The following is a 22944-nucleotide window of genomic DNA, read 5'->3' on the forward strand; positions in this document are numbered from 1 at the left end:
ATAGAGCAATAACAATACCTATGAGCCATCATGATTTTGATATTGAGATCACTAAAATTAAACAGATAGCTGTCACAAATGGGTATGAAGACAGTATGGTGGACAGATTATTGAGTAAAATTAATAGAAAAATTTCAATCAATTCTAGCTTTGTAGGCTCAAACTGTGAAGAGAAGATTTGGATAACAATCCCATATTTAGGCCTTGTATCTGATAAAATAGGTAGGGAATTGAAGAGGAATGGATTTCATGTTGCTTTCAAGACCAAACCGATTTTAAATAGTCTATTTAGCTGGAGTAAAGACAAAATTGATATTTGGGATAAAAGCGGGGTGTACAAACTTAAATGTGATGATTGTAATGCTTGTTATGTGGGTCAGACTGGTAGAAGTTTCAAAAGTAGAATTAAAGAACACATCAGAGATTGGAATAAACAAAATGGGGAATCTAACTTTGCAGAACATTTGATAACAAATAATCACAAGTTCACAGTTAAGGAGAATGTTGAGTTTCTGCATGTTAATAACAAAGGCAGATCTTTGAATATTCTAGAGGCTTTAGAAATAACAAGAGTAATGAAGGAAAATTCCCAGTATAGTTTAAATGACCAGATTCATTTCAACCAGTACAACACTACGAATTTAGTTTTATCATAAAATTGTAAGCATACATTAGTCAATAGTTTTTCCATTTACATATTTGTTTTATTATCTTTCACACTTGTTTTCTTAGTTCTTATTTTGTACTAAAAGTAAATTTTATTATCATGGCGATTCTGTTGCTTAAGCCGCCATTTTGTCACACTGTTGAGGGGGAGGAGACTGTCTAGCTAGGCCAATGGCAGGCGTTCATGCTCTCGACCAATAGCAGTACTCGCCTACTAGTATAAATTCTGCTCCTCTTGTATTTAGTTTTAGTTTATCAGAGATTGACAATGGTGTAATAACCGAAACCGGTCTTTCTAATTATCAATAAATCAGTGGTTTTTTGACAATTTCTTAGTCTTTTTCATTCAATGTTTATATTATTGATTTCTGACTCCGCATCTCTGATCAAACACTCACGCATACGGCGAGTTGTCATAGGCCTATTCATTTTTAAGTTCGAAACCTAGCGCCCAAAACAGGTAAAATCAAACGTCACTGATAACACAACAGAGCTGACAGATGACAGTAGATAGGTCAGTAGGTCAAGCACTCAGTCAGTCGCTATCGGCATAGTGCAGAAAAACAACCGATTGTACTACAGCTGACCAGATTACCGCTCAGACATGAAATGCCGCAAGCTGGTTACAACTTTGATAACTTGGTATTGAAAGTGAGGTTATACACTTTGAAAGACTATTTATAACTCACAGAGTGGGGATAATAATTATCATTCTGCTTGAAAAGCCAGCAGTCACACAATATAACATCACTACTCACTTTGATAACCGTATATGTGATAAATTATTACAATACTTTATAAACTAATCAGAAGACGAACCATTAACAACCATCACAGGCAGATCAGCGCTGCCAACCCCCAATATGCAGATATGCAGAATATACCAATATGTGGTATGCAGAGGGACATAAAAAGCTACTGTTCACCCACAGCTTCATCAAAGAGGATCCGGTCAACAAGTTCGCCCGAGGTCGAAGGACATTCTCATAAAAAGAAATTATCCAATTCAGCAATGGGGATCGATGAAGAGACCATGAAAAAATTATTAAAGGAGTTAGAAAGTCGCCTATCATCGAATATAGATGGTAAACTGAAAAAACTTAAAGAAGACTTTGAAAGCTCAGTGGCATCGATAAAAACAGTAGTGGATGAAGTGTTGAACGAAAATAAAAATCTGAAGCAACAAATTTCTCAGCTTTCGGACACAAACAAAGTGCTTTTGAAACGGGTTATTGGCTTGGAAGATAGAAGTAGACGGAACAATTTGATTTTTAAAGGACTAAAATTCAATGTGAATACGTTCAATGCAGTAAACGTGGTGAAAAATGTCTGTATCCAGTTTTTGGGAGCGAGACCGGATGTGTGGATTAACCAACCACATATCCTCCATCCTCCATCCATCCACCCATCCTCTAGGTCCAGCGAGGGATGGAGGCCCACTCATCGCAAACTTTCCCGACAACGCCTATTTAACACATATCCTAAATAATGCTAAAAAGCTCAAGGGAACAGGGTTTTTGTTCACAAGGATTTTTCCTCAGAAACCAGAAAAGCCAGAGCGAAACTGTTCGTAATGAAAAAGGAAATCATGAGGGTACGACCACAAGAAAAAGTATTTATAAATCATGACCGTCTTACTATCCGCAACGTCTCATTTGAAATTGATGGAGAAGGAATGTTGAAATCAGGGAACCAGGACGGGGAGGAAAAACTACGTGATGTTCTCGGAGAGGACGCAGATGCGGTTGTCAATGCGCTGAAGGGAGCAGATCAACGTCGTAGTGAAGCTGGCAGTGATCAAGGACACTGAGCCAATGCCACTGAGTCAGTCACAAAATAAAGACGAAAAGTCAGATAGAATTTTTAGTTTATAATGTATGTGGGCTGCGTGGTAAGTTTCTTTTCGATTTTTTCAATTTCTCAAGAGATTATGATTGTTTTATTTTATTAGAAACATTTGTATTAGAGAACGGAGATCATGTTTTATTTGAAAAGTATCTTGAAGGATATGATTATGTTTGGGATTTTGCGATAAGGGATTCAAGGTATGGAAGGCCAAAGAAGGGCCAATTAATAGCAGTTAGAAATGGGTTAAAACATAAAATAGAAATTTTAAATGGTAGAAATGTAGTTATATTATCTGATAAAAATGTGATAATTGTACCAGTTTATTTGAGTGGTGGGTCAGACGAGGAATGGAATGGGATTACTGTGCGTTGTATGATTTTATGTCGACACTAGATAATACAGATAACGTTATTCTTGCGGGAGATATGAATGGGCGAGTAGGAGAATCTCAGAATGTACCGTTAAATCTCTCAGAGTTAACGTTAAATCTCTCAGAGTTAACGTTAAATCTCTCAAATGTAATATCTCATGATCGTAACTCTAAGGATAAAACTCTTAATAGGAAGGGGAAAAGTTAGTGAATTTCTGTGAAGAGTTTAATTTGGCTATTTTAAATGGTAGAACTATAGGTGATGAGGTGGGGGAGCTCACATTCATAGGAAGTAAAGGGGCATCAGTTATTGATATATGCTGTGTAAGTTTGGAATGCTTGAATTTAGTAAAAAAAAACTGAATGTTATACCTGTAAGTTTCTCTGATCACTTGTCAATATGCGTTTGTCTATTGAGTGATTATCGTAACGATAACGAAAATAATTTGATATCACTTGCTCCGAAGTTATCGGTGAGTTGTCTAAATAATACTGGCTTCACAGAAAAACTGGCTGCTAATTGTAGGAATGTCAAAATAATCTCAAATTGAAGAGAATTCAATTCTCTATAAGCTCATGATCAGCATGAATTTTTCCCATCGATATTAAAAAAGTTATAAGACCAAAAATAGCAAAAAATCGAAGGAAAATGTGTTTTTTCAAAAATGTCACATCTTCTAGAGCGAATATCTCGAAAAGTGAAAGAGATATGGAAAAAGTTGTTAGATCAATATTGTAGGAAATTATGTAAGCTTTAATTTCTTATAGAATAGTCATTTCTGTAAAATGCATAATTTTCGAGTTATATGCGAGAAACCAAAAAATGGTACCTTTGAACAACCCCCACCCCCTTAGCACAGGGGGTAGGGGTGGGGACTTTTTATATGTTTACCTCCTCACCACCCTAAACAGAACTGCGGGGTCAAAAATTGTCTTCCAAACTTTTCCCTCTATAACACTTCGTTGACTGGGCTATTTTTTCAAAAGCCTCAATGTTCATTTCGTTTTCATGCATGAAAGTGTTCCTATGAGTATTGTTTTTATGCTAGAAACAAAATTGGATTTCATGTTCAACTAATTTGAATAAAGCATGAATGTTTAATGTAGTAAACGTTTTCCTGATAACAATTATTAGTTTATCTACAGGTTTTGGTTATTAAGATTCTAAGAAGAACATTTTTTGACGAATGTAATTTTTTCGTGTATGTTTATTTTCTCTGGTAAGCCATATTAAATTAGAGAAATAAAACAGTTACGACTGGTGACACTGTTTAGTGTTGATCAAACGGGGACTAATGTTTTTTCTCAGTTTTCATCAATTATGTGATGGATATCCTTACTCCTTTCAATTTTTCATGAAATAATTTTAGTACATGTAGAAATTATTTTTTCAACATCTTGATAAATATCTGGTTAGATAATTGAGCAAGCTTGCTAATTCATACCAATAACTTGGCTGTAATAATTCTATAACTAGTAAACTCTTGTTTGCAGATACGATTTGTGGTGACCGAACGATTCTTCTTCCAAGGTAAGTTATATATATGCTTTGAATGTTGTCTTCTCGAACTCAATACTTGTTCAGATCTGACTGAAAACCCTCTAAATGCTTGCTTCACACTTCGTTTTTAGAAGCAAGTTTGTTTGGGAATTTAATAGTCGATTTGACAGGGCAAAGAAAGGGAAATTAATAACAGGATTACTAGGATTAAAATGTTAAATGGACGAAACATGTTTTTGCTATTGAAAGAAACTATTTATTTGGCGCAATCTATTCAAGTGTCGGTCAAGGAGATTATTGGGAAACAGACTATTGTGCTCTAGACAATTTTATATCGACTCTAGATGACACAAGCAGTGGATTTGAATGGGAGATTGGGAAGATTGCAAAACTTACCTTTAGAAGTGATGCTAAACCAATCAGATATACTATGTCATGAATGTAAATCCAAAGATAATGTTATAACTGGGAATGGAAGAAAAATAGTAAATCTAAATAGTAAATAGTAAGAGTTCCACTTAACCATTCTAAATGGTTGAACTAGAGGTGACATACAAGGTGAGTACACTTTTGTAAGTAGTAGAGGGTCATCTGTCATTGTTCTATGTTGCATGAGTTTAGAAAATGTAAATATGATGGAAGGGTTCAGAATAATACCGGTAGGTTTTTCGGATCATTTGCCAATATGTGTCAGTTTTAATTGCCAGACCTGAGAGAAAAATGAAAATGTTCTTACACCAACTGCCCCAACAGTACCCGTGAAATGTTGTAAAGATTTTTACTGGAAAGCTGGCTAATAGATGTAGAAGTACTAATTCGCTGCCTGATGATATAAACGAGGCTAGTAATTTATTGTATAATCTCACCAGAGCAGCCAATTCTAAATATGAACGATAGAAAATTCAAAAAGAGCGAGTGGTATGATGCTGAATGTGAGTATACGAGGAAGAATTTTTGCACTTTTGAAACTGTTCCGGAAAACCAATTCAAATAAAATAAGAAGCAATTATACTGGAGTAGTAAAGAATTATGAGGTTCTTTGTAGAAGGAAGAAAGATAGGTATTGGGAAGATATACAAAATAAGTTCGGAACAGTTAAGGACTCTAAAATGTTCTGGGAGTTGGTACAAAACTTTAAAGGTAAAACTCAGAAGCATAAAACTAATATCAGTTCAGAGTAATCGATAGATCATTTTGAAAAGTTATATAGCCTACACCTGAGAGGTGCTGAATCACTCAACAACAACTGTGCACTGAATGAGATTATTAGTATTGATGAAATTTGTTGTTCACTGAAAAGACTTAGAAATGGAAAAGCCCCAGGTGAGGATAGGATCCCCGCTGAATGCTATAAGATAGCACCATTAGAATTCAAACAACTGGTGTGTGCCTTCTTCAACAAAGTTTATGATCAGTGTGAGGCGCCGGATTCATTCAAGAAATCAATATTCCCTCTGCATAAGAAGGGAGACCATAGCGATCCAAATAATTATAGAGCCTTATCATTTACTAATTCTATCTACAAAGTGTTTGTAGGCATTCTATTTAAGAAAGTGTACTGTTTTTTCTATAGATTGTCAAGGCCGCTTATGATTTTGTGGAAAGGAAAGCTCTTTTTATAAGGTGATCTAATTAGGAGTGTAGAATAAATTTGTTCATAATGTTGAGAGTTGTACAGAGACTTATTCGACCATATGATGTGAGAAGGATATTGCAGAGCAACGTTAGTAGACAGAATACTAACTTTGATTGCAGAGTATATGAAGTTTGACTGCGGCTTAACGTTAGGTTAACTTAGGTTAGCTTAACTAAAGCTCTAGGGACAAACTAATTCCGCTAGATCGCTCCAGCTGTACTATTCACTTGCTGCAGCATAGCAGGCGTAAAACGGCTATTATTGTGTCTATAAAAGAAGTTTAAACATCAACTTCATTTATCAAGAACAGCGCTTCATGTTGCTATGAATTTGAAGTCTATAGAACGAACATTGAATGTGAAAAAGGAGTTTAAAATGTATAAATCTTATATTTTTTTAGATTTGCAAAAACAAAGTTGATGTAATTTTTTCTATATTGAAGAGGAGACTTGCATATTTTTCTCAAATTTTTCTGACCAGTAGTTTTTGTAGGGTATGTGTACCATCTGCCTCGAAAAAGTGTTTTTTGAGGCCCTATTGTTAGCTAACAGAAGCTGATAAAAATATTTCGATTGCATGGATTATGTTCTAAGAACCTGTCCAATAGATTAAAAAAAGAAAAAAAAATGAAAAAATTATTGAATGTACAACCTTAAAACAGGGATGCTTGTTCTCGCCTATTCTGTTCTCCATCTTCACACGAGATATATGAATTCATAGAAGGGGGATTGATGATGGGAAATTCCAGAATCAACTCTCTCTTGTATGCGGACGACTTGTTTATTTTCTCTGATAGCATTAATGGAATACAGAGAATGATAAACAGGTTAATAGAATACTGTGATCAATGGAACCTCATCTTGAACTGGGAAAAGTAAAAAATTGTTGTATTCAGGAGGGGAGAAAAATTACGTAGAAATGAGAGGTGGAATTACGTCGGGGAAAATATTGATGTAGTGAATGAATATAAGTATCTGGAGCTTGATTTTACTTCTTCCTTATCTTCAACCACCCATTTTTCTAGTAAGATTACCACAGCTAAATATGGAATTAATAGTCTCTGGCGAAAGTTGATTATTACCGATGAAATTCCAATAAGTACGAAATGGACAGTTTTGGAGGCAGTGAGTAGAGCCACAATAACGTATGCAGGCCAGGTTTGGAGCTACCAAGAGAGGGAGGGCATTGAATGGTTCAACCGGTTTTTTATCAAAAGATTGTTTGGCGTACCTCAGAATACCCCAAATTATATTGTATATCTGAAAAGTGGGAAGGACGTACTTTGCCTGATGACCTTGAAAATGAATTAGGCCTACAAATAAATAATGAAAACAATTGCTTTGCCTGATTCGAGATTTCCTAGAAAGATAACTATCCCAATGGCACGAAAGAGTAGTGGATGGTGGAGAGAGTGGAACAATTTTCATTTCATCAATGTGGGGAAGAGTGGGTGGATCCGATAATTAGACCGAATTTGTGGGGTGTGAAATGCAATGAAGTTTTAAATAAATTGCGGCGTCAGATTCAGATAGAGTGGTGGACGAGGGCCACGAACTTTCAATTTCACCGCATGTACTACTGTTTGAAAATAGGTAATCAAGTAAAGCGAGATCATATCAGTGATGTGAATAAGAGAGAGATTATGGGCGCAATTTTCAAAGCAAGATACCTGCCACTAAATTTCAGGGTAGACATAGCTATTTGTGATCTCTGTGCAATGAAATAGAAGTTGAAGACACTTATCATTTTATTGGAAAATGCAAGGTATTATCTGAATGTCGAGTCAAATGGTTTGGGAGCCCGATGATGATTGAAGAGACAATGCTCGATTATTTAAACTGAAAAAATTGGAAATACCTAGCTGGTTATGTAAAGGAAGCATTAAGATATAGGAATATTCTCTTAGAGTAATGCAATTATTAATTTGGAAGCTGTAATAATTATTCATCTATCTATCTACACTTCTTTTCTAGTATGTTGGCCGTACCAGATACAATAAGCAGAAGCTTTTTGAAGTAATAACTAGAAAAATACTTCGAAATTGTCATTGAACTTTTCAACAGTTTTAAATTCCTTTCCTACAATTTTGTACACAATATAGCACAATCGCTGTTATTCAGAGTCCAACATTTAATAAATAACTGAAATTTCCTCAATTCTTTTTATTTCACCTAGTTTAAAAATCAAACTGGTCTCTCTCGTCGAAATGACTGAAAAAGCCAGTCTTTTTCCAGGAAAGAGGTCATTTTATCTTGGGGAAATAAGGAAAATACATTTAGTGAATGAAAGACCGTGACCTTTCCACTTCAAATTCTAAATTTATATTAATAACACTTTCTCACAAGAAAAATTGTATTTTAATATACCTTAACATTTCTTGTAATCATTTTTAGGAGAAACCAATTGGAAAATGAATTTTCTTTCTGTTTTCTTTCAAATTTTTAGCAGTAAAATCTAGTTTCAGGAAGAAGATTTTGATTGTAAATATGAAAGTTCGATCATTTCAAATACTTGTTATCGTGTTTGAAATTAGTTCACCTGTTTGTTCCTGAATACTCCTCTACCATATATGAATGAGACATTGTATTGAATATATTGCATGATAATGAAATGACTAATTCGACCATTGTGTCTCAATTGCAGGGCAATCAGTACTGTGCAGGAGTCGACCAATTGTTTGCACTGCTCATAAATCGTGAGTAAACTACCACTTCAAAATTTTCTTCCAACAAATCTGACATGATTGCAATGCAAAATTTAGAACTTTTTTGTTCAGAAACAATTTGATTAAATTTTATTTAATTTGTTATTGCTGGAGTTTAAAATTAAGGGTATCCAAAATAACATTTTAAGGGTAAAGTTTCTTTTAGAGTCAATTTTTCTGTATTATTAATGACAATCTATCAGGCTCAATTGTTGCCATTCTCAATTATTCTTATGTTCTGGTCTCATTGAATGTTCTTAGAGTGAAATTTGTTCAGATAAATACTATTAGTTCTGTGAACAGTAGACCTCGTGCAGTTTTAAACCGCAGCCTCCTCTTATAATGTCCATCAGAGTAAATCCTGTCTGTATGTCGTGTCGGCGAGATATCGGTGTGAAAACGGCTAATGACTGTTGGGGTTGGTGTATCAAAAATGCTAACATCAAAAGCTAATCTCCTTCAAGACATACTGGCAACAGGACAGCCCGAGTTCAAAGCAGAGAAAGTTCGAGAGACAATACTATGTTATTTTAGTTATTAATTGCATGCGTTCAATATTGCATGCAATCAATAGTTCATTTAATAGTGCATAAAAATTGCATTCAATGAGGCATGCAATTAATAGTCTACACAGCAGCTGATTTTCTACCAAGTTACATTGAGATATTGAATTTCATGCAATTTATTATCCACTCGACAGCTGATTTATGATGAATAATTCTATAGCCTGATTTTTACTCTAATATTGGCGTAAGAAGGAGGCTCCTTTTTCTTTTATATTATCCTTGAAATGCAAAATTTCCAAAAACCTTGTATATACGTCGACGCGCAATTTAAAAAGGAACATACCTGTCAAATTTCATGAAAATCTATTACCGCGTTTTGCCGTAAATGTGCAACATATAAACATTTAAACAAAAAGAGAAATGCCAAACCGTCGACTTGAATCTAAAGGTTCGTACAGACTTTCTCTTTGCTCCGCAATCGAACGTCACTCGAGCAGATCGATTGATGATCGACCAGGGAGCAAGAGTGGAACGCGAGAAGAGCTAACATCTCCCGTAACGTTCATGATCGGAGCGATTGCGGAGCGTGCGTGGAGCGATTGCGGAGCGTGTTGGAGGCGCGTGTATCTGTACGCACCTTTAGACCCCACTTCGCTTGATCAATTATAGAATACCAAATTGGCAATGAATTATCAAGAAGAGTTTTATTATGTAACTAGCAGTTAACCCGTGCTCCGCAAGGGTCTAATTAATTTCGCAGACTGAAAACTTGACATACTGAAATCTTGAAGAATTTAAAATAGACCTATAACCATCCTCGGTAAATTAAGAATGTATATGCATAATTTCAAGTTAATTAGTAGTTTAGACGTGATGATGCGTCATTTGTGATTTTCCTATTATAGATAAAACTATAACAGTAAATTCAATATTACAGAAGAATGATTTTTTTGAATATTGCAAAGTTCAAAAATTGTATTGGGTGATTTATGTGAAAGAAAATAGTTTTTTTGGCCTTTTGTAGCTTACTCCCATAAATAAAGTGGGTGAAAATCCAAGAACGGCTCAATATCTCATACACAAAGGTAATTTTTGACGTTGGGTGTACCCGCCATTATGAATGCATCTTTTCAAATAGGAAGGTGGTCATGCGATACATGATTTCGATACGGAATTTCAAGAAAAAATGAATGGTGAAAACCGCACATCGAGATCTCAAACCGTTTGGAAGATATTCTCATTATAAATCAATACCATGCAAATCAGAAATGAAATAAATGAGTGGTATTAATTAATAATGTGAATATCTTCGAAATGGTATCTCACACCTCTGATTTGCATGTTATTGATTTATAATGTGGATATCTTCCAAACTGTTTGAGATGTCGATGTGCGGTTTTCATTCATTTTTACTTGAAATTCGAAATCATGTATCGCATAACCACCTTCCTATTTAGAAAGTTGAAGTTGCATTCATTACGTCGGATCCAAGATGGCGGACCAGATTTTTGTAGTCATAGTAAAGTAGTATTTTCAATATTAATAGGATCCCCAATCACACCCACCGTCAAATACCTTTGTGTATGAGATATTAAGCCGTTCTCGGACTTTTCACCCACTCTGTATAATATAAATAAAAATATACCGTATAAATTATGAACTTTTTTTCTTTAATTACAGGAAGTTGATTTAATATTGTTCATATTAATATAAATATATTAACTTACATAATATAAATACAAATATATCGTTTAATTTGATAACTTGATTTTTTTCTATAATTATAGGCAGTTGATTTAGTATTGTCCATGTTAATATTCATATTTGTTTCAGATTATTCTTCAACTCGAATGACAAGTGGAATGTTGGTGGAACGAGGAAGTTCAGATGTTCAACTAATCTTTGTAAGTATTTGATTGAATATTATTTTCTTTGTATAAGTTCAAAAAAGTTTGTTGAATCATACTTGTATAAAATACTTTTAATATTCATAATTTAAATATTTCCAATGGCGATGAAAATCTAATTTGTTTTGATCCATAGTAGGAATATTTTGGCCAAATACTAATAAGCCAAAGTTTGATACTGTAAAATCAATTCAACTTTACATAAAACGTGCTCACAGTTTCGTAAGATTTGGAACTGATGTATATAATATAATAGTTGATAGCTTTCCAAAAATAAATTATCCAAGACTATTCCACATTGATCAAGTGAATAATAAATACTTGATCCATAACTTTGGGAGTTCCTCCCAAATCTGCCAGATTTTGAGTTGTCTTGCATATTAAATTACTCAAATTAAACGTAACCTATAAGAATAGAATAGAATATTTTTATTTCACTTGCTCATAACAACAAAAAAGTTTTACATATCAACTTTAAAAAAATGTAGTAGTTTAAATAAATTTACACTGCATAATATCAGAAAAATACATAGAATTATAACCACGTTCATAAAAAATTTTGATCTTTTTGCAATCAGCCTAACTAAGTAAAATATTAGAAACAAATGATGATTAGGGCAAGTGAAACAAATTACTACTTGCAAAGTGGTAAATAATAACACTTGAGTGCAAGTAGGAATGTAGGTATAATGTTCTATTATTTAATCATATGATTTAAAGGTAAAAGAAAAGGTGAGGGAGGCTAGGTTTTTGCTTTCAAATGGAAATATATTGATATTATTCGAAAGGTTTGATAATTCTATATTATTATTCTTTCCCTACGCAGAAGGGGCCTCACAGCGTAGGGTATAATTCTATATAATAAACACAAACGACGAAAAGTTGAAAATCATGAACATTCAAAATGTTAGACATTATGAATGACACCCGTAACGTTTACTGTAGCGAGTGTTCAAATTATCATTCACTTCTAATAGCCTATTTATCTATTTCTAATACGGTTCGTTTCTTCCAATAGTGACAATTTATCAATGGAATGTTGGAGTAGCCTAATGCTACTACCTCTGCAATCAATTCTAATAATATTGCATTTGATATATTTTTGATATTTAAAGTATCCAGTGACCTCCTATTAAAGGGGTATAAGGACTTGCCATCTCAATTTTAAAGTTGAGTCATTTTACTTTTAATTGATAAAAGCATTGGATGATGAGTGATTGCCGTTGAAATGCTCATCAAACTCACGTATCGAATAGAAACAACATTTAATTAGCTCTTTTTTTAACTTCTAAATTTTTTCAATTCCAAAATTTTTATACGTTCAGGCATGGCATTGTAAAGACTGATACCCAAACTCCAAGCCCCTCTAGCGAAAAGAGTAGTACGATAATGATCATCTCTAAGATGATGGCGTCTCCTTATTTCGTATAAATGTATTGCTGATCCTCTTGTCATATCGCTCTCATTCTTCTTAATTAAGGAGATATATTCATAAATGTAAAGACTGGGAAGAGGAAGAATTCCTAGCTCCTTGAAGAATGGCCGGCAGCTTGTTCTCACTGTTCCACCTACCATAACTCTAATGGCCCACTTCTGAACTCTTATCAGCATTGCATGAATTTTGGCTTCAAGTAATCGTGGTTCTATGATCCAGTCAGCCTACAGATATTACTGCTAGAGCTATTTCATGATTATTCAATCGAAATTTTTTTCAGATGGCGAAGTGAAAACAGTAACAGTTCCACCATTTGCTGAATCTGTCAGTGAAGGAGATATCAGGTGGACAAAAGGTAAGTTAATTTTATGATTATGTGTTCATTGTCTCTGTTGAATAAATTCATAAATACATGCCCAGTTGCACTAAAGTCCGTTGAATTTTAATCTTGATTAAATGCCACAAGAACCAATCAGAAAAGGTTTTTTGAAAAGAAAGCTTCTTTGATTGGTTCTCGTGGCTTTTAATCCGGGTTAAAATTCATCAGGCCTTTGTGCAACCTGGCCCAAGTAAAACATTTCTACGTATAACTTTTATTTGACATTCATTTCAAACTTTGAAAATGTTAATTCTCCCTTTTATTTATGAGTATAAATGATTCATTCTCCTCATTATCAGGTTGCATCTTCTTTATTATTAAAATGGCCTTTTCCTCCACCTACTGTCTAAAGTACTTACTTTACTCCCTCAAACCTAATACTAAAGTGTCACTTTTTCGCTCTCGGTAGTAAAAAACAGAAAAACTCCCTAGGGAGTAAAAGTGACTCCATTTAAATAACATGGGGAGCATCTCTATTTTGAAACTTACATTGTAATAGGTTAGAAGGTCTAAGCTCAGATGAGAAAGCATAATAGAGGTGTCTGTCATTGAGTCAACTGAATTCAATACCACAACCAAAAATTTGATCAACTCATGAAATATATGTTTGTATGATAATTATTATATTCTTAATATTAGTAGACGATAAAAATTTATACAATTTTTAAAATATTTTATTCTATTCAAAATACCAGCCAACAAATATTTTTGATCTGCAATTCAAATCTGAACCGCGTGATCTGGAGTCAGCCATTTTTGGTAGCTGCCCAGCTGATATAATTGCTACAACTTTTGCCGATAGATAGTGCAATCGGCAGTGCCAATCAGACGACCGGTTTTTAGGTTTTAGATTTAGGTTATGTTGTTAGGAATCATTGTCACCAATACGTAAGTTATTAGAATGATTTTATTTGCAGTTTCTATAAAAAATGTAGATGGAGGAAAAATGTTGTGTACATCACGAGCGAAAATACTTTTTCTTCCTCAGGAAAATTGCTGCCCTCGGCTTCGCCTCGGGCTTCAAACTTTTTCCCACAGGGAGTAAAAGTCGTACTTTTCACTCTAGATATACAAATAACTATTTTCAATATACGTTAATTTCATAATTATACATTATTATGATGATCATAACATTCAATACTGTACAGACTTTACTTGATGTATTCTCGTCTGGGGAAGAAAACATTTTTTAATCGCATCATTACAACTACTAGCGTTGTATAAAATATCTTCAAACTCGATAATATAATGATCAACCCTTTCTAACTTGATGCACTTACGAAGAAAAAATTGTAACATTCTATTACAACTCATTTGCAGCTGTTGGCGATGCAGTTATTGAAGATGAAGTCGTTTGTGAAATTGAAACTGATAAGGTAATTATAATAATTTAATTTTTTAATTTCATGGCAAGTTCACAAAGTTTACAAACTTATTGCAAAAAATACATTTTCAAGCATAATAAATGATAACATAGAAATTTTACTGAAACTCCGCAGTCCATTCATCCCACATTAGATTAAACCTGTGTGGAGGGATGACTTGCACTCTAGAACTTGGGCTTGAGAAATTCCATTGCTGTGAGAAAAATAAAATAAGATAATGAAAAATTAAATTTTTCATCCATTATATTCTCTAGGTTATACATTTGTCAACTACTTTGATACTTTCTATTTTAAGTAAATATACGATTCGGGTAATATATTAATCAAATCATTTATCAACATATACGACTATCAGGAAAAAATCATCTTGTTAAAACATTATTGACATCTATCATTCTTTGGAATAACTTCCTTTAGATTAGCTTCCTCCTGGATAGTTAAAATCTATATTGGAGATTCCTCATTGATCGTTGCAACATATCAACTGTGATATTGTGGATTTAGTTCCAAATCCTGTTTAGAATTCTACACTCATGTTCGAGTTGTGAAATAGATCCACGAAAAAACGCAATGAGGAATCTCGAACACAGATTTCAGGAATGTATTCGTTTCGGAGGAAACCATCTGAAGGGAGTAATTAAAAAAAATGTCATTCATGCTTCTTGAATGGTAAGTTGTGATTTTTTAATTTTCATGAATAAAATTTATTTAGAAACATTCCGGCGAATCAAGAATCAATGTTCTTCTATAACTGGATACTCTGTTCGCATTAAATGCACATACTCCATAGATTTATTTAATATAATAGATTGAAGTTAAAAACGCCAAACCTATTGTACAATAATTCAATTGGATATGTAATGGATTACTTTAAGTACATAAATTATTTTTTATGAAGAATTATTAATGGTTGCAGAATAGAACTTTCTCACTTCCCGAAGGAACAATACTATAACAGATAATTGATTGCATCAGTGTCAAGAATACTAATAATTTTCAAATAAAAATACCTAATAATGATGGAAAATGCCTAAATTGAACAAATTTATAAATCAATTCCCTCAATTTTTAAGACGCATAAGATGGATGCAAGCTATATTAACATAAAATAAGACCCACTTTTTGAATATGTAATATTGAATTTTTATTGTTATACAAATAACACATTTTGCTAAATTATTCAATATTTCAAGTTCTCTTTTCCGGCCTGCTTGAAATCAATGGTAATTTTTCCTGGAAATCAATTTTCTCCTTCAAATGGAACGTGATTGAATATGTCGTGTAATAGTATAAGCAAATGATTTTATTTTTATTGCATAGCTAAGAGTCAAATATTCTCCCAAGTTGAAAACACTCACTATTCTGTTATTATTAATGTATCTAATTTTCAGACATCTGTTCCTGTACCATCTCCTGGAGCTGGAGTGATCACGGAAATCATTGTTGAGGATGGAACCACTGTTAAGGCTGGCCAACCGATTTTCAAGATCGAATTGGGTATGTTTCTCACCAATGTGAAACCAAATAGTCCAGTCACTATATACATTGGTGCTTGCAATTTATACTGTTGTTCTGATTTTTCAATATCGCTGTAGGAGCGATCTGAGCTATTTTCTAAGGAGAAAACCATACCCTCACAAAAAAGTGACTTTAGGGTCTGAAAGGGTTTCGATACATGAGAGAAGTCCAGATCCAATTTCTTCATGCAAAATTTCTTTGTGCTAGATACAGAGTGGTCATTGTTGTCAGGTGTACGTAGAAATCTTTATGAGATAGAACGCTCTACCCGACTTCAGATTGTAGAGCACAAAAATACGCCCTGAGGGTTTTTGAATTATACATATAAATGGTTACAATCGGAAGATATTGTTGATCAAAAACTAAAATTCATCATAATCAATTTTTTTTATTTTACTCATTTTTTAAAAATTGTACCTCAGTACTCATTGGAGATAGAGAATTCCAATTGATCTCATTTTATTCAGAATTTTATAATCTAAAAAAAAGGCCAGAGCAAATTTTTCTGTCCGATTACTGAATTTGACAAAAATAGCTGAAAACTGGGAAATGAATCGAAAATCCGGGGTTTTTGGGCCACTCTGTATTTAGCGTAAGAAAATTTTGCATGAAGAAATTAGTTCTGGACTTCTCTCATGTATCCAAATAAAATATTAAAACATCATATAACTACAATATAAATAATTGCAAGCACACCCCCTTTTTTATGTCTACATTGACTGGACTACGAAGTACATTCAATAATTTTTCATCCGAATTGATGAATTGATTCTAAGTGAATTTTATGGATTGTTATTGAGATTGTTAGTGCAGAAATGATCAATTGACGATCCAGTTACTATGGACTAATCTATTTATTCATAGATTATGAATCAAATACTCTCATAGAAAAGCTGTGCTTGTGCTCTAGTGGGAACCTCCGATAATTTATGATTTTTCAAGTATAAACATATTGCAATCCAGCATATATTGAAATATTGCAATAGTATAAATTTATATATTTCAATATTCGCGTTCAAAAAAATCAATACAATATAAACATTTTCCAATATCAGTCCACAATTTTTCTCAACATAATTATTACAAATGAGACACTGAACAAAAGTAATAAGTGAATTGTACTGCTCGAGGAAGGCACTCAGTGAATTTATAATCTCTGAGTAAAATGATTGGAACTGAGATAAATAAAAAAAAGCAATCGAAGATGAAGAAATCAGTACAGTATTACAATGTTCTAATTCAATATCAGTACACAATAATTCAACAATATTACACTTCAAATACAGAATTAAACATAAGGTACAACTTTGAAACAATATTGATATGTTATAATCAACTTGCAACAAGAATGTTGATTAACATTAATTTTTGGTGTGATTGTTGAAAAAAACTGTTAAAATACTCTGATTAATGGTGTTTATGCATTGCGAAAATGAGCTGGAATTGGAAAGTGGGCATGGTGAGTGAATGTGTGAGTGATTGGTTGCTATTTTTCTTTCTTTCTTATATTTCTATTTTTCCACTAAAAGAAAAAAATTAAATAAACTAATTAATTAAATAATAATAGCCTATATTTATATATATTTTTTATAAAGCAATCTCTATTTTATTTTTTGTAATTCCTGAGACCTGAATGGTAGTCATATTTTTTATCTCAGTTTTATTTTAGTTTTTCCTATTGGAAAATCTTTTTTTCTCTCTCTCAAAATTCGTTATGATCACTCTTTTGATTTTTGCAGTGAAGTATTTTTTTTGTCATAAACTCGATTTTGTATTGTAAATTGTATTTTGTTTTTAGTTTTTATTTCCAATCGGACTTTTAGCGACTCCCGCCAGCGGTCAAAGACTTTTCTTTTTGCTGGTGGTGCCTGAAAAAATTTTCAGTTTTTAGTTCTCGGTAGTTAATTTCATTTTATTTTATTGTAATAAGTGTTGATTTATTAACCTTGATTTGTTGCATTGCTAAATTCTGCCAATAAAGGATTGAATTGATTATATTTTATAATCAATAATTAATTATAATTTATTAATTAATTAACATAAATTAATAGATACTCTTCACTGCTTGCAGACGCAGAGTATTGTACTCTCAGCAAGTAGTATTTTTATTAATCCTAATTCAAAAATTAGTCCTGATTTAACATATTTGTTTTTTGTCTGAAATTATTGTTTCATAATTATTATGTCAATAATAATTATTATTATAATTACTATCCCAATGTATACCAATTTGTTATTATTCTTTCACTTTCAAAACTTTTAGACAGTATCTTCGACACTACTTATTAGGGAGACAAAATGAAGACTAATTTTGATTTATTTCTCAAATCTGTTTGTAAATCTTAATTCTATTCTTAAAATAAATATCTTACTTAGTATAACAGAGCAGAAGAGAATTGTTGTTTTATTTTTAAATATTGGTGATCTTTATCTTTGATGTAGAACATATAGTTGAATCTCAATTAGGCCTATACTGATTACAAGAGCAACATTTGTATGAAAATAGTATAAGAGAATGGAATTTTCTTTTTTCTTTTTTCTTGATATTGTAATGTAAAATTATAAAATCTAATTATGTTATTAATATTACGATTTATATTAGTATCTTATGCTATCCAACATTCTAGAGATACACCATCCCTCATCACAAGCTTTGCTTAAAGAGGGATGCAACAATATTATTTAGAATATGATATTTTATGTAAATATTCATTATTTTATAAAGAATTTGTATTTTATGTTTGTAAGTATGAATTGTATATTAATTTTTTTGTTGACATTAATAAATTGAAATTGAATTGAATTGAAATGTACTTAATAATTGTTAACTTATTATTTTCATCTTGTTGAACTGTATGATCTTGTCATATTTTTGCTTATGATTTGTAAATATTGTGAATTCGATTAAATAAAATTTGAATCTATGAAGTTTTTTTAATACTACTATACATTAAATATTAACTGTCTAATACTCTTGTCAACTTTTATAAACTTGTTATAAATTTGTCACCATTTATTTGAACTTGGTTAGGTTAGAACTAAGTAACTCACTAGTCACTGATGTACTTTTGTTCCTTGTTCAGGAGCTGCAGGTGCTTCGAAGCCAGCGGCAGCCGCCAAACCGGCACCTGAGAAGCCAGCCGCTGCTGCTGCCCCTCCACAGCCGCCGCTGCCACCCCCCACCCCATCAGCTGCCGCCCATCCGCCGCCTCCACCACCACCTCCCTCCCCATCAGCTGCCGCCCCCCCTCCGCCCGCCGCGCCCGTCTCCTCCATTCCAGTAGCGGCCATTCGGCATGCGCAGGCCATTGAGGCGGCCACTGTCAAGGTAGGCCTAATCAATTTCGACAATCATTTGACAATCTACTTGAACAATATTGGCTAACTGCCACATATCTACTATTGGATAATGTAGTACCGTATCAAATCTGACAAAATGTTACAGTACACGTCCCGTAGTTCTGCCACCGTGACCTTTTGAAACGGCATTTACGCCAGGTATGGCTCGCGGGGTGATATCCATGCCATTGCAAAAATGTTAGACTCCACAGTCCCTATTTACCTAGATGGAGGGAAGCCTCCTTGAAGGTAGCTTCCTACCCACAGATATCCTTCATTTTGAAAACTGATGTAAAAATGCAACAGACAACACAGTTCAGTTGGAAGTCTATTATTGGCTAGCAAGCGCATATGCAACAGCTTAGCATGGTAGATGCGTGCGTATGTTTAACGCTCTACAGAATTCCAGCGCACAGACCTAGTCTCATGATTCTCTCTTCCAAAATGAATTCAATTCTCTAAATTTCATACGTAATATGTTGTAAATGCCCATAGATGGGGGTAGAAGATATCTAAAATACTAAAGGACGAGTCATGGGACTCGATCAATAACAAACTTTTGCTTTCTATTTAACTTATAAATTTTATTGAATGAACTAACTAATATAAATTTTGACAACAAATAATCTGCAACAATTTATCGCACATTCCACAACTCAATAAAACTGCCTGTAAGATTTTGCTAACTCTGATCTGAAAGTCTTACGGTTCACAACGGTAGCGTGGTCTTTACTCATTTCTCTACCTATGAATAATTAGGTACTCGGCCAATTTGAGGATTTTAACATGAGCAAGACAAAAACAGTATAATGGCACTCACCCTAGTCTATCTCTGGATTTTGATCTGATTCCGGCCGTGACTTGATTGGAACTGGAGCTTTCACGCAAATTATGCTCTCCTTCCACCAACGAGACGACGGTCCACGTGGGGATAGAGCGTAATTCCGTGGGTACAGGGAATCCAAGTTTGAAATATTCCCAAATACTCGTGTATTTTCCATCGCTAACGGAAATACAGTTTCGTGAGAATACCACTTGCACAACCCTGCATAAAATTAAAAATTGACTGTCTTCCCGGACGCAAGTTAGCAAAATCATGATGTGAGAAAATTATTTTTCAACTGAAAAATAAATTTCTCACGATGAAAATCGATACAGGAGATTCAACTACATGATCTATAGTGGGCTATTGACAGAGTTCCAATTCTACACTTTTCAAATTAACCTAGGATAAATTCATCTCGATGAAAACACAAACCCATAATCAATTTATTTCATTATCATCACCATTACAATGTTAGGCTACACAAATTATCAACAAAAATTCTTGATCAGTAATTTTTTCATGTCATGGAAATTAGATGTAGATTTCTCGACTCAAGTACCTCGTTTACAAGAGATCGTTGACTAATTTTAGGGTACGGCTCTACAGGCAGTAATCTTACTGCTTTGTTCGGCCGGACATTCACTGCTAATAATGAACTATTCTGCTTGATGGTGGCTTCACGCGCAGTTAATTTACTTGTCAATATTTGTATTAAAATCAGCTCGGCACAAATCTGTAACTCAGAAATATTCTGTAATATTCTCTAAGATGAAATCTATATCTAGCAGTAAAGCTCCAGCAGAAACAAGTAGTAGAATACTTTCTGTGTATAGCTGGGGCCTGAATTATACTCGGAATAAAACAATTAGAGACTGGACAAAATAACCGTGTTGTCAAATTGTACGAAATTTCTATATATCCATGAAAGCCCATAATATGACTGGATATATTCAAATTGACATGTCCGCATGGACTGTGAAGTCAATTTGAATTTATCCAGTCATTTGGATTTGCATGAAAAGATAGAAATTTCGCACAGTTTGGCAACACGGTTACAACTTGTCTTATATTTTGCAGTTTGTTGTATTGTTTATTGTGTTGTGGTTGTGGCTGTCAGGTGCCGCCACAGGACCCGACGAAGGAGATAGCGGGCACGCGCACCGAGCAGCGCGTCAAGATGAACCGCATGCGCCTGCGCATCGCACAGCGACTCAAGGACGCGCAGAATACAAACGCTATGCTCACCACCTTTAACGAGCTCGACATGAGGTAATCGCTGCCGCCATTGCTAGATAACAATTAACAATTTATTTATTCAATGATACACAAAACACAATTCATTAAAATGATTGAGGAAGGACCAACAGGTACTGCCCAAAATATATAATTATAAATATACAATTTATTGTTATATAACAATTATTATTGTAGATAATAGATAGACCTAGTAGACTGCATTTTTTCCAGTTCTAGTCGATACGCCGATGAGTGAACATCGTTATCGGTTCGCTCTAGCCTAGGTCTCCAGCCTGGCGTGCTGGTCGTTGTAATACGTTATCATGTACTCATATAACGAGTGTTTATACTAAAAGTTGAATCGTGATCTATTTTTTATTATTATAAAGAATTCTGTCGTGAAGTCTATGTGACAGCGTGTATAGTGGTCAGTGACTATCAGAATATACAAACAACTTCTACGATGGGGTCTTGTTCCAAGTGTGCAAACAAAATCAAACATCAAAAAGATAGGCTTACGTGCTCAACCTGTAAATCAACTTTCCATATAAAATGTGTTGGAGTTGACTTCACGAAACTCGAAAGGATACGTGGAAATGCAACTCTTGTTTGGGTGAAAACTCGTCTGATTCCAGCCACAGTTATTCGTCGTTATCACCATCTAAAGACGCAATCCTTGCGTCCATAGCCAGTATGCAGACAAACATGGAAAAACAGATAGGTGGAGTGGCCACTAATGTAATTGACATTAGGAATGAACTAGTAGGTGTCAATAGCGCTATCACCAAAATGCAGGATACTCGCACTGCTTGCATCTGATAATGAATCGCATAAGTCGAAGTTTTTGAAAATTAGGGAAGAAAATGACAAGCTGGAAAAGACTGTTCATCTTCTTGATGACAAAATCAAAGATATGGAACAGTTTAGCAGGAAAGACAATATAGAAATTACAGGTGTTCCGTACAACCGAGGTGAAGATTTATATTGGTTTGTTGGACAGAATCGCTGCCGTTATTGATGTCAACTACAACATAAACTTTATTTCAACCGTGCACCGCTCAGGCGTGACTAACGAATGTCCCAATCCACCTATAATTGTCAAGTTCATATCTAGTGACTACAAGTCTTCGTGGATAGGAGCTGCACGGGCCAATCGCAAGAAACTGACAGCTGCTTCGCTATCCATCAACTGGCCCCCAACCTCTGTGTACGTCAACGAGCATCTTTCCCCAACCAACAAATTCATCCTGGGAAACGCGAAACGTCTCGTCCGCGAGAAAAAACTTGCAGCTGCATGGACAAGGGATTGCAGAATATACGTCAAGAAGTCTGCAGAGTCGAGCACCAATCACGCTGATCAAAACTATTCAGCAGATAGAGAACTTCACGACAGAAGAGTCGTTCAACGTCAGCGTCGACGCCTCGGGCTGAGGATGAGTACAACAATAATAATTTCTATACAATTAAACTGGGACTGGACATTTAGATTATGTTATACTCTCACCTAAGATAAGAACTCTATTGTTTCTTTGTTTTTTTTTTCATCCTTCAAGTTATGAACTCAAATATCTTGGTTTTATTTGATAGTCTAATGATTATATATATATTCTAATATCTATAATCATCTTAATATCTTCATCTATATGACATTTTTATAACAAAATAGTAGTGAATCGTCCAGTTATTAG

General features: G+C 34.0%; 1 protein-coding gene across 1 annotated transcript in view; it reads left to right on the top strand.

Moving 5' to 3' along the window:
* The window catches only part of LOC111049584 (dihydrolipoyllysine-residue succinyltransferase component of 2-oxoglutarate dehydrogenase complex, mitochondrial), a 59591-nt gene that overhangs the window by 24809 nt on the left and 11838 nt on the right, over positions 1-22944 (top strand). Inside the window, exons 2-9 of the mRNA XM_039427513.1 lie at positions 4379-4415; positions 8665-8716; positions 11065-11135; positions 12854-12928; positions 14273-14328; positions 15729-15834; positions 18939-19183; positions 21138-21289. Of these exons, the coding sequence (XP_039283447.1) occupies positions 4379-4415; positions 8665-8716; positions 11065-11135; positions 12854-12928; positions 14273-14328; positions 15729-15834; positions 18939-19183; positions 21138-21289 (794 nt within the window). The remainder of the gene's footprint in view (positions 1-4378; positions 4416-8664; positions 8717-11064; positions 11136-12853; positions 12929-14272; positions 14329-15728; positions 15835-18938; positions 19184-21137; positions 21290-22944) is intronic.

Source organism: Nilaparvata lugens, chromosome 4 (assembly GCF_014356525.2).
Source record: "Nilaparvata lugens isolate BPH chromosome 4, ASM1435652v1, whole genome shotgun sequence".
NCBI classification, from domain to species: Eukaryota; Metazoa; Arthropoda; class Insecta; order Hemiptera; family Delphacidae; genus Nilaparvata; species Nilaparvata lugens.